This window comes from Hyperolius riggenbachi, chromosome 6 (assembly GCF_040937935.1).
Source record: "Hyperolius riggenbachi isolate aHypRig1 chromosome 6, aHypRig1.pri, whole genome shotgun sequence".
NCBI classification, from domain to species: Eukaryota; Metazoa; Chordata; class Amphibia; order Anura; family Hyperoliidae; genus Hyperolius; species Hyperolius riggenbachi.
Window position 1 is genome coordinate 10,194,779 of NC_090651.1, and position 12,500 is coordinate 10,207,278.

General features: G+C 48.2%; 1 protein-coding gene across 1 annotated transcript in view; it reads right to left on the reverse strand.

Moving 5' to 3' along the window:
* LOC137522343 (tumor necrosis factor receptor superfamily member 8-like) overlaps positions 1 to 12,500 on the reverse strand; it is a 126,602-nt gene that overhangs the window by 78,052 nt on the left and 36,050 nt on the right. Inside the window, exon 2 of the mRNA XM_068242383.1 lies at positions 7,738 to 7,796. Coding sequence (XP_068098484.1) covers positions 7,738 to 7,791 — 54 coding nt within the window. The 5' untranslated portion in view covers positions 7,792 to 7,796. The remainder of the gene's footprint in view (positions 1 to 7,737; positions 7,797 to 12,500) is intronic.

Genomic DNA, 12,500 nt, shown 5'->3' on the forward strand with positions numbered 1-12,500 from the left:
GAGTAATTCCTGGGGACTGCACTAGGCAATCCTTCTAGTGCTGTCAGGTTGTATTAAATGTATTGCCTATCTTGTCTTGTCCTTGCAATTGCACTCGCTCTGGCGGAAAGAGCAGTGGATCCTGCTAACTCTGTTTCTGTACTTGGATCACACTTGCTCTGGTGGAAAAGAGCAGTGGATCCTGCTAACTCTGTTTCTGTACTTGGATCACACTTGTACTTGGATCACACTTGCTTTGGTGGAAAAGAGCAGTGGATCCTTCTAGCTCTGTTTCTGTACTTGGATCACACTTGCTCTGGTGGAAAAGAGCAGTGAATCCTGCTAGCTTTATTTTTCTACTTGGTTCACACTTGCTCTGGCAGCAAGAGCAGTGGATCCTTCCTGTCCTATCCCTGAACCCGGATCGCACTCGCTCTGGCGGAAGAGCGGTGGATCTTATCTGACCTATTCCTATTTTCCGTTCGTCTGTCTGTCTGGAGTAAACGCTTGCGGTTGTCTGCGGTAAAGCAGCTGTTTAGCAAGCGTTCCTGTTATTTGTTCATTTGTGTTCATTCGTTAGTCAGGGTGGCGTGCTTGTCTCTGTTGCGCTTAATGTGCGGAGACCGCGCCGTAAACGCGCTTGTCGCTGTTGCGCCTAATGCGCGGTGACCGCATTTAGGTACCTCCACAGAACCCCTTTAAGCCACCCTCCACGCCTTACTTCAAAACCTCCTTTCCTGACACCTAACCTTAAAATCCATTAGTCTATTCAAAACAGTTTGGGTCCTCCACAACTTTTTTTAATCGCCCGGACTTAAGCAGATGGCGACGGAGACCGGCGGTGTTCTCATACTCTGTGTAGCGGAGCCAGGGGTGTAACTAGAAATCACAGGGGCCCCCTGCAGAACTCTAGATGGGGTCCCTTCCACCCCCGTTTTCTGCACACGTAAACTGAGAAACAATGTTATGTGATTTCACCATGCAGATAAAGGCAGACAGTAGTGAAGCACTGCACACATTTTCTGCATCAATTACATGCGCTTCTGTGATAAAACCTGCATGTTTCCACACATACAGACACACATGGGGCTTGAGTCACTAAGACAAATTGCATGCCTTATCTGAGTTAACACGCCTTATCAAAGTTAACACGTCTTATCAGAGTAGCACAGCGAGCGCAGGGGCTCAGGGCAGGACGAGTGGAGCTCTCATCATTGCTAATTAGCAGGCATAAGTTTTTAGCGCTTGCTGTGTTACTCTGATAAGGTGTGTTAACTTTGATAAGGCGTGTGATCTCTGATAAGGAGTGTTAACTTGGATAAGGCATGCTATTTTAGTAAATCAAGCCCCTGGTGTGCAAAAAGCGCATACAGAAAACTGACAGACAAGTGTCCTCCCAGCTTTAGCTGATTACACTCACTCTGTCCATCTCTGATGGAGCAGAACTGGTGCTGCAGCCACCTCCAGCATCACTACAGTACACAGCAGCACTTGGGGAGGGGGAGGAGAGGCTGGGGGCGGGGCTCTGCAGACTCCTACAGCATCACTACAGTACAGAGCACTTGAGGAGGGGTAGAGAGGCTGGGGAAAGGGCATTGTACACAAGACCCTGCTGAACACTGTATAGGGACTGTCTACAAATCTTTGTCTACACAACTTTCTATGATTCGTTATCAGTGGCTGAGCAGATGCAGTCATTAGAACAATTGTGTAGAGAATAGAAAGTTTTTTTTCTCTCTTTACCCTTAGTTGTCAGACTCTGGGGATGGGGCCCCCTGTGGGCCCCCCTGCGGCTGCATCCCTTGCAGGGTCTATAGTTACGCCCCTGTACAGGACCCAAGAAGAAGCGGCGGCAGCAGCGGAGGAACGAATGTGATGGTGTCAAGTACAGCACAGGAGGCGACGCAAAACGTTATGGAAAAATGGATGGAAAAAACTGATGTCGTAACAATCTGATCCTTCTAAACAGAAAATGGATCAGTTTTTACAGGAACAGTTTTCTCTTTCGGTAGAATGCGACCCCGCCTTAAAAATGTCTCTACCTGTGATAACTTTTATTGCTAGGTACCTGCCGTACAATTTTCTGTTAGATTTACCTGCCAATACGTTGGAAAAATCTATCTGGCAGGTAAATCTAACAGAAACTTGTATGGTGCGTACCGAGCATCAGATTGTAAATCATGGTGAAGAAAGATTTTACAATGGGGAAAACACCAACTTCATCATTTTTAAAGTAATATTCTGAGAAAAATAAGCACTTTTATTCATTACGTTACATACAGTGAAGTTCCCCTTTTAAGTCACTTTTTAGTTTGAGAGACTGATCAGGAGATAACCGCATGCTAATAAATAAAGGTTGTGCCAAGCATTGCAGAACTCTGCGTTGTGTTTTAGGGAGGATGGTAATACAGATAGTGAGATAATAACTGGCAGTGAGTCAGTACTCTAGGAATTGATCAAGTGACAGCTGAGCGTCTGTCGGCCTCGTGTGTGGCGGTATCGAGATGACTGGACAGCATTCAGATCTCCAGCGTTTTAATGTTCAGATGTAAAGGTCCTGTTACCTCCAGGATTGCTGCATGTGGGCGTGTCCTGTTACCTCCAGGATTGCTGCATGTGGGCGGGTCCTGTTACCTCCAGGATTGCTGCATGTGGGCGGGTCCTGTTACCTCCAGGATTGCTGCATGTGGGCGGGTCCTGTTACCTCCAGGATTGCTGCATGTGGGCGGGTCCTGTTACCTCCAGGATTGCTGCATGTGGGTGGGTCCTGTTACCTCCAGGATTGCTGCATGTGGGCGTGTCCTGTTACCTCCAGGATTGCTGCATGTGGGCGGGTCCTGTTACCTCCAGGATTGCTGAATGTGGGCGTGTCCTGTTACCTCCAGGATTGCTGCATGTGGGCGGGTCCTGTTACCTCCAGGATTGCTGCATGTGGGCGGGTCCTGTTACCTCCAGGATTGCTGCATGTGGGCGTGTCCTGTTACTTCCAGGATTGCTGAATGTGGGCGGGTCCTGTTACCTCCAGGATTGCTGCATGTGGGCGTGTCCTGTTACCTCCAGGATTGCTGCATGTGGGCGGGTCCTGTTACCTCCAGGATTGCTGCATGTGGGCGTGTCCTGTTACTTCCAGGATTGCTGAATGTGGGCGGGTCCTGTTACCTCCAGGATTGCTGCATGTGGGCGTGTCCTGTTACCTCCAGGATTGCTGCATGTGGGCGTGTCCTGTTACTTCCAGGATTGCTGCATGTGGGCGTGTCCTGTTACCTCCAGGATTGCTGCATGTGGGCGTGTCCTGTTACTTCCAGGATTGCTGCATGTGGGCGTGTCCTGTTACTTCCAGGATTGCTGAATGTGGGCGGGTCCTGTTACTTCCAGGATTGCTGCATGTGGGTGGGTCCTGTTACCTCCAGGATTGCTGCATGTGGGCGTGTCCTGTTACCTCCAGGATGGCTGCATGTGGGCGTGTCCTGTTACCTTCAGGATTGCTGCATGTGGGTGTGTCCTGTTACCTCCAAGATTACTGCATGTGGGCGTGTCCTGTTACCTCCAGAATTGCTGCATGTAGGCGTGTCCTGTTATCTCAAGGATTGCTGTATGTGGGCGGGTCCTGTTACCTCCAGGATTGCTGCATGTGGGCGAGTCCTGTTACCTCCAGGATTGTTACCTCCAGGATTGCTGCATATGGGCGTGTCCTGTTACCTTCAGGATTGCTGCATGTGGGCGGGTCCTGTTACCTCCAGGATTGCTGCATGTGGGCGGGTCCTGTTAACTCCAGGATTGCTGCATGTGGGCGGGTCCTGTTACCTTCAGGATTGCTGCATGTGGGCGGGTCCTGTTACCTCCAGGATTGCTGCATGTGGGCATGTCCTGTTACCTCCAGGATTGCTGCGTGTGGGCGTGTCCTGTTACCTCCAGGATTGCTGCATGTGGGCGTGTCCTGTTACCTCCAGGATTGCTGCATGTGGGCGGGTCCTGTTACCTCCAGGATTGTTACCTCCAGGATTGCTGCATGTGGGCGTGTCCTGTTACCTCCAGGATTGCTGCATGTGGGCGGGTCCTGTTACCTCCAGGATTGCTGCATGTGGGCGGGTCTTGTTACCTTCAGGATTGCTGCATGTGGTTGTGTCCTGTTACCTCCAGGATTGCTGCATGTGGGCGTGTCCTGTTACCTCCAGGATTGCTGCATGTGGGCGTGTCCTGTTACCTCCAGGATTGCTGCATGTGGGCGTGTCCTGTTACCTCCAGGATTGCTGCATGTGGGCGTGTCCTGTTACCTCCAGGATTGCTGCATGTAGGCGGGTCCTGTTACCTCCAGGATTGCTGCATGTGGGCAGGTCCTGTTAACTCCAGGATTGCTGTATGTGGGCGGGTCCTGTTACCTTCAGGATTGCTGCATGTGGGTGTGTCCTGTTATCTCCAGGATTGCTGCATGTAGGCATATCCTGTTACCTCCAGGATTACTGCATGTGGGCGTGTCCTGTTACATCCAGGATTGCTGCATGTGGGCATGTCCTGTTACCTCCAGGATTGCTGCATGTGGGCGGGTCCTGTTACCTCCAGGATTGCTACATGTAGGCGTGTCCTGTTACCTCCAGGATTGCTGCATGAGGGCGGGTCTCCAGACTGAAGCAGGAAAAAACGGCACTGCTAGGGAAATTTGGGCGCACGGTGGCATCTGAAGTGTACCTTCCTTACTGCATATCGTAGCATTGCAGCAGAGGAGGGAGGGGTAATGCTTTAGAGGGAGATTTAGGGTTAGGCGCGACCAGGGGGGTTTAGGGTTATGGGGGCACCACGGGGAGGGGGTCTTAAGGTTAGGCACCACCGGGGAGGTTTAGGGTTAGGCACGACCTGGGGGTCTTGGGGTTAGGAACCACCAGGGGGGTCCTAGGGCTAGGCACCACTAGGCGGGGTTTAGGGTTAGGTTTCTGGGGGGGGGGGGGGTCTTAGGGTTAGGCACCACCGGGGGGGGGGGGGTCTTAGGGTTAGGCACCACCAGGGGGGGTCTTAGGTTTAGGCACCACCAGGGGGGGTCTTAGGGTTAGGCACCACTGGGCAGGATTCTGTGTGGGATAAATCCCTCTGTCCCTCTTTCCTGTTCATTAGTCCTTCTTTTTCGGTCTCATAAAGACTTATAAACAGGTTGCACACCTAATCTTAGGGGTGCATGAAATCAGCCATATGCATAGCGCTGCCCCGTCTAGTGACATACTTCCTGCTGGGCATGGTCATATGCATAGCGCCGCCCCCGTCTAGTGACATACTTCCTGCTGGGCAGGGTCATATGCATAGCGCCGCCCCCGTCTAGTGATGTACTTCCTGCTGGGCTGGAAGTACATTACTGGGTTTCCTGTAGGTCCATACATGCAGAGGCATATCTAGCAGGGTGCAGGCATAACTCTTGCCATGGGCGCCACAGCTCCATAGATGTCATGCCTTCACCCTAAACTGCACCGCCATGCCTGCCCCATGCCTCCCCATCACTTAGACCTCAGAGAGCGGCCAGGCACATGGCTAATTAATATTCACTGCACTCAATGACGTGCAGTTTTTACTTCCTGGAGCGGCCGCTCTGTGCGGCGATTGGCCGGGCGGGACCACGTGATGCCGCATGCGCCCAAAAGTACGCATCACGGACGCCAGAGTGAGCTGCACAACGCGGCTCACTCCGTCGTCCACACCAGAGAGCACCAGGCGTTGCGTTAGGGGCACGTTATGTGCCCTATAACGTCCCCTAAACGCAACGTCCTGGTGTGTAACTAGCTTAAATGTCTTACCTGGGGAACATGGCTACTTAATTTATGTACTTAATAACAATTATAGAAAACAAGCTTCAAAAGACAGAGCTCTCTGCCACTTTGAAAGACGTGGAGCTCAATGGCTCTTTTGCATAGATAACAACTGGAGTTTCTTAACTCTTCCTGTACTGGAAACAATATTAGACTTATGTCTCTGCTCCTAATGTTTTATTTCTTAATTACTAGTACTACACATACCGATCATTATATCATCATTTTTTTTTTGCTTCAGTGTCTCTTTCAGGGCTCGTTTCCACTATCGCGAATCCGCATGCGTCCAACGCATGCGGATTCGCACATGTAATGCAAGTGGATGGGCCTGTTTCCACTGTAGCGTTGTTGAGGTGCGTTTTTTTTTGCGGTAAAAAACCGCACAAAAGAGCCAACGAATTCGCCTGCGAGTGGAATGCATGCGAATCGCCGCTAATGTATTTAATAGGAAATACGCATTCGGCTATGGTATGCGAATTTTCATGCGAATTCGCATGCGAAATCGCATAGGTACCAATGTAACTTCAAACAGGCAGTGACATGGTTAAATTCACATATACCCTCACCTATGCGAATTCGCATGCGAATTCGCGGCAAAAAACGCACAAAAATTCGCATCCGCATGCTATTTCATGCAATTTCAACAGCGGTGGAATCCAGGCGATTCTGCACCGCAATAGTGGAAACGAGCCCTAAATGTTGTGATAGTCGAGACTAACGTAACGGGCAAATAAAATGCGAGGGTTTTCTTTTTTACATTTTTTTTCTTATTTTTCCCTATAAAATGCATACAAAATAAGGTAATTACTGAAAACAAGTATCGCCCACAAAAAGCCTAATTTGTAGCAAAAAAAAACAAGACATGGGATCATTCAGGTGTGATAAAGTAGTGATAAAGTTACGGCCAAATGAATGGGAGGAGCGGTGACGGGAAAATGGCTCTTGGTGGTAAGGGTAAAATGGACTGGGGACTAAAGTGGTTCAGGCTGCATTTCCACTTGTGCGGTGCGAATCGCCGCGGTAAAATTTGCATGCGGATGCGAAATTCGCATGCGGACCCATGCGAAATTTTATGCGAATTCGCATGGATGACGATGCATGCGAATTTAACCATGGCAGCGCTGGTGTGCTTTTCCATTGTTTCTATGCGAATTCGCATGAAAATTCGCATACCTAAACCTCATGCGAATTTCCTATTGAATACATTGTATGCGATTCGCATAGCGGTATGCGAATTCTGATGGCTCTGCCATGCGAATTCTTTCTGCACAGAAAAACGCAAAGGAATCCTGACAAGTGGAAACAGTCCCATTCACTTGTATTGCTATGCGAATTTGCATGCGAAAAACGCATGCGAATTCGCGATAGTGGAAATGAGCCCTAAAAGGAAATAAATATGGCAGCCTCCATATGCCTTTCACTTCAGGTTCCCTTTCAAATACCAAATGAAATACTGCATACGGTAAAAAAAAAACGTAGTAAATTGTTATGCAGTTTTTCTGTAAATTACCACATATATGAAAAGCTAAGTAATTTTGGCAAAAAACAAGTCTAAAATACCTCATGAGGTAAATTACCAAACATGACATTTCTACTAAATGCGTCTTAGTTAATTGAATCCATTTATGACATTTAAAACAAATGACACGTCTTCAGAAAATGAAACCTCAACATTCTAATAAATAATTGTGAGTCAGCATTCGCCCTTTGTGTCGCTCTGCGCAGAGATTTGTACGCCGGGCTTGTGGAGACGCAGTTCTGAAATGACAGAGCCTGGCACGTTGCCCTCTAAAGACCGACGCCCACGGCGCACAGCGGAAATCTGACGGCTCGATCTGTCAAACTGAGTATAGGAGCCCCCATATCTTCACCGGAAATAACCCACCAAAACCGAGAAATAAAAAGCAGCAACATGATAAAATTATCAAATGGGAATAAAGCAAAATGTGGTATTTTTCTTTTGCCTTACCTGGCAGGTCACTAGGGCGATGAGGGCGAGTAGGAGCAATCGATAATCGTTCATCGTGTCTGTTTAGAGGAGACAAGAACATTGGTTAATATCAACCTGAAAAAAACAACTTGACGCCTTGAAATCTGTTCCCTCAAAGGCCCAAAAGGCACCATGATCTAATATTCCCAGACAAGTCCGAGCAGGACCAGATGTCTCTTCACCCAGACCAACTGCATTGTCGTGCTATGGCTGCCTCCAGGGGCGTGGATAGGATCCTGAGAGATCCGGGAGACTTTTGGGCACTCCAGCTGGAAAATGGGTGTGGCTACGCACCAGAATGTGGGTGTGGTCATGGGTGGAGCCAAATTTACATGAACCCGACAGCGGTCTAAAGGGGCATACACACATCAGACCATAGTCTTCGGAAAATGAAAGATCACAGACCAATTTTACCCCCTTCCATGTAGTATGAGAGCCACACCTACACAGTCTATTCTATGGAGCTGAACTCCCCATCAGACAGAAATCTTACCCCCTTCCATGTAGTATGAGAGCCATACCTACACAGTCTATTCTATGGAGCTGCACTCCCCATCAGATAGAGATCTTACCCCCTTCCATGTAGTATGAGAGCCACACCTACACAGTCTATTCTATGGAGCTGCACTCCCCATCAGACAGAAATCTTACCCCCTTCCATGTAGTATGAGAGCCACACCTACACAGTCTATTCTATGGAGCTGCACTCCCCATCACACAGAGATCTTACCCCCTTCCATGTAGTATAAGAACCATACCTACACAGTCTATTCTATGGAGCTGCACTCCCCATCAGACAGAAATCTTACCCCCTTCCATGTAGTATGAGAGCCACACCTACACAGTCTATTCTATGGAGCTGCACTCCCCATCAGACAGAAATCTTACCCCCCTCCATGTAGTATGAGAGCCACACCTACACAGTCTATTCTATGGAGCTGCACTCCCCATCAGACAGAAATCTTACCCCCTTCCATGTAGTATGAGAGCCACACCTACACAGTCTATTCTATGGAGCTGCACTCCCCATCACACAGAGATCTTACCCCCTTCCATGTAGTATAAGAACCATACCTACACAGTCTATTCTATGGAGCTGCACTCCCCATCAGACAGAAATCTTACCCCCTTCCATGTAGTATGAGAGCCACACCTACACAGTCTATTCTATGGAGCTGCACTCCCCATCAGACAGAAATCTTACCCTCCTCCATGTAGTATGAGAGCCACACCTACACAGTCTATTCTATGGAGCTGCACTCCCCATCAGACAGAAATCTTACCTCCTTCCATGTAGTATGAGAGCCACACCTACACAGTCTATTCTATGGAGCTGCACTCCCCATCAGACAGAAATCTTACCTCCTTCCATGTAGTATGAGAGCCACACCTACACAGTCTATTCTATGGAGCTGCACTCCCCATCAGACAGAAATCTTACCTCCTTCCATGTAGTATGAGAGCCACACCTACACAGTCTATTCTATGGAGCTGCACTCCCCATCAGACAGAAATCTTACCCCCCTCCATGTAGTATGAGACCTACGCCTACACAGTCTATTCTATGGAGCTGCACTCCCCATCAGACAGAAATCTTACCTCCTTCCATGTAGTATGAGAGCCACACCTACACAGTCTATTCTATGGAGCTGCACTCCCCATCAGACAGAAATCTTACCCCCCTCCATGTAGTATGAGAGCCACACCTACACAGTCTATTCTATGGAGCTGCACTCCCCATCAGACAGAAATCTTACCCTCTTCCATGTAGTATGAGAGCCATACCTACACAGTCTATTCTATGGAGCTGCACTCCCCATCAGACAGAAATCTTACCCCCTTCCATGTAGTATGAGAGCCACACCTACACAGTCTATTCTATGGAGCTGCACTCCACATCAGACAGAAATCTTACCCCCTTCCATGTAGTATGAGAGCCATACTCTACACAGTCTATTCTATGGAGCTGAACTCCCCATCAGACAGAGATCTTACCCCCTTCCATGTAGTATGAGAGCCACACCTACACAGTCTATTCTATGGTGCTGAACTCCCCATCAGACAAAGATCTTACCCCCTTCCATGTAGTATGAGAGCCACACCTACACAGTCTATTCTATGGAGCTGCACTCCCCATCAGATAGAAATCTTACTCCCTTCCATGTAGTATGAGAGCCACACCTACACAGTCTATTCTATGGAGCTGCACTCCCCATCAGACAGAAATCTTACCCCCTTCCATGTAGTATGAGAGCCACACCTACACAGTCTATTCTATGGAGCTGCACTCCCCATCAGACAGAAATCTTACCCCCTTCCATGTAGTATGAGAGCCACACCTACACAGTCTATTCTATGGAGCTGCACTCTCCATCAGACAGAAATCTTACCCCCTTCCATGTAGAATGAGAGCCACACCTACACAGTCTATTCTATGGAGCTGAACTCCCCATCAGACAGAAATCTTACCCCCTTCCATGTAGTATGAGAGCCACACCTACACAGTCTATTCTATGGAGCTGCACTCCCCATCAGACAGAAATCTTACCCCCTTCCATGTAGTATGAGAGCCACACCTACACAGTCTATTCTATGGAGCTGCACTCCCCATCAGACAGAAATCTTACCCCCTTCCATGTAGTATGAGAGCTAACCTACACAGTCTATTCTATGGAGCTGCACTCCCCATCAGACAGAAATCTTACCCCCTTCCATGTAGTATGAGAGCCCTACCTACACAGTCTATTCTATGGAGCTGAACTCCCCATCAGACAGAAATCTTTGCAAGATGCTGCACACAAAGATGCTGTACACATGCAACAGATCAGTATCTGCAAAAGATCTGTGCCTGCAAAAGATCAGTTCCTGCAAAATGCATTCATAGTCTATGATATCTGCAGATCCTCACACACACCTTGTTTATCCACCAGGATGGATCTTCAGATCTGCAGATGATTGTCTGATCTGCAGATGAATGTCATTTAAACAAGGCGTGTATGATGATCTGCAGATATAGACTATGAATGCATTTTGCAGGAATGGATCTTTTGCAGATACTGATCTTTTGAATGTCTACAGCATCTGTGTGTGCAGCATCTTGCAAAGATTTCTGTCTGATGGGGAGTGCAGCTCCATAGAATAGACTGTAGGTATGGCTCTCATATTACATGGAAGGGGGTAAGATTTCTGTCTGATGGGCAGTGCAGCTCCATAGAATAGACTATGTAGGTGTGGCTCTCATACTACATGGAAGGAGGTAAGATTTCTGTCTGATGGGGAGTTCAGCTCCATAGAATAGACTGTGTAGGTATGGCTCTCATACTACATGGAAGGGGGTAAGATTTCTGTCTGATGGGGAGTGCAGCTCCATAGAATAGACTGTGTAGAGTATGGCTCTCATACTACATGGAAGGGGGTAAGATTTCTGTCTGATAGGGAGTTCAGCTCCATAGAATAGACTGTGTAGGTGTGGCTCTCATACTACATGGAAGGGGGTAAGATTTCTGTCTGATGGGGAGTGCAGCTCCATAGAATAGACTGTGTAGGTATGGCTCTCATACTACATGGAAGGGAGTAAGATTTCTATCTGATGGGGAGTGCAGCTCAATAGAATAGACTGTGTAGGTGTGGCTCTCATACTACATGGAAGGAGGTAAGATTTCTGTCTGATGGGGAGTTCAGCTCCATAGAATAGACTGTGTAGCTGTGGCTCTCATACTACATGGAGGGGGGTAAGATCTCTGTCTGATGGGGAGTGCAGCTCAATAGAATAGACTGTGTAGGTATGGCTCTCATACTACATGGAAGGGGGTAAGATTTCTGTCTGATGGGGAGTGCAGCTCCATAGAATAGACTGTGTAGGTATGGCGCTCATACTACAGGGAAGGGGGTAAGATTTCTGTCTGATGGGGAGTGCAGCTCCATAGAATAGACTGTGTAGGTATGGCTCTCATACTACATGGAAAGGGGGTAAGATTTCTGTCTGATGGGGAGTTCAGCTCCATAGAATAGACTGTGTAGGTGTGGCTCTCATACTACATGGAAGGGGGTAAGATTTCTGTCTGATGGGGAGTGCAGCTCCATAGAATAGACTGTGTAGGTGTGGCTCTGATACTACATGGAAGAGGGTAAGATTTCTGTCTGATGGGGAGTGCAGCTCCATAGAATAGACTGTGTAGGTGTGGCTCTCATACTACATGGAAGGGGGTAAGATTTCTGTCTGATGGGAAGTGCAGCTCCATAGAATAGACTGTGTAGGTGTGGCTCTCATACTACATGGAAGAGGGTAAGATTTCTGTCTGATGGGGAGTTCAGCTCCATAGAATAGACTGTGTTGGTATGGCTCTGATACTACATGGAAGGGGGTAAGATTTCTGTCTGATGTGGAGTGCAGCTCCATAGAATAGACTGTGTAGGTGTGGCTCTCATACTACATGGAAGGGGGTAAGATTTCTGTCTGATGGGGAGTGCAGCTCCATAGAATAGACTGTGTAGGTGTGGCTCTCATACTACATGGAAGGGGGTAAGATTTCTGTCTGATGGGGAGTGCAGCTCCATAGAATAGACTGTGTAGGTATGGCTCTCATACTACATGAATGGGGTAAGATTTCTGTCTGATGGGGAGTGCAGCTCCATAGAATAGACTGTGTAGGTATAGCTCTCATACTACATGGAAGGGGGTAAGATTTCTGTCTGATGGGGAGTGCAGCTCCATAGAATAGACTGTGTAGGTGTGGCTCTCA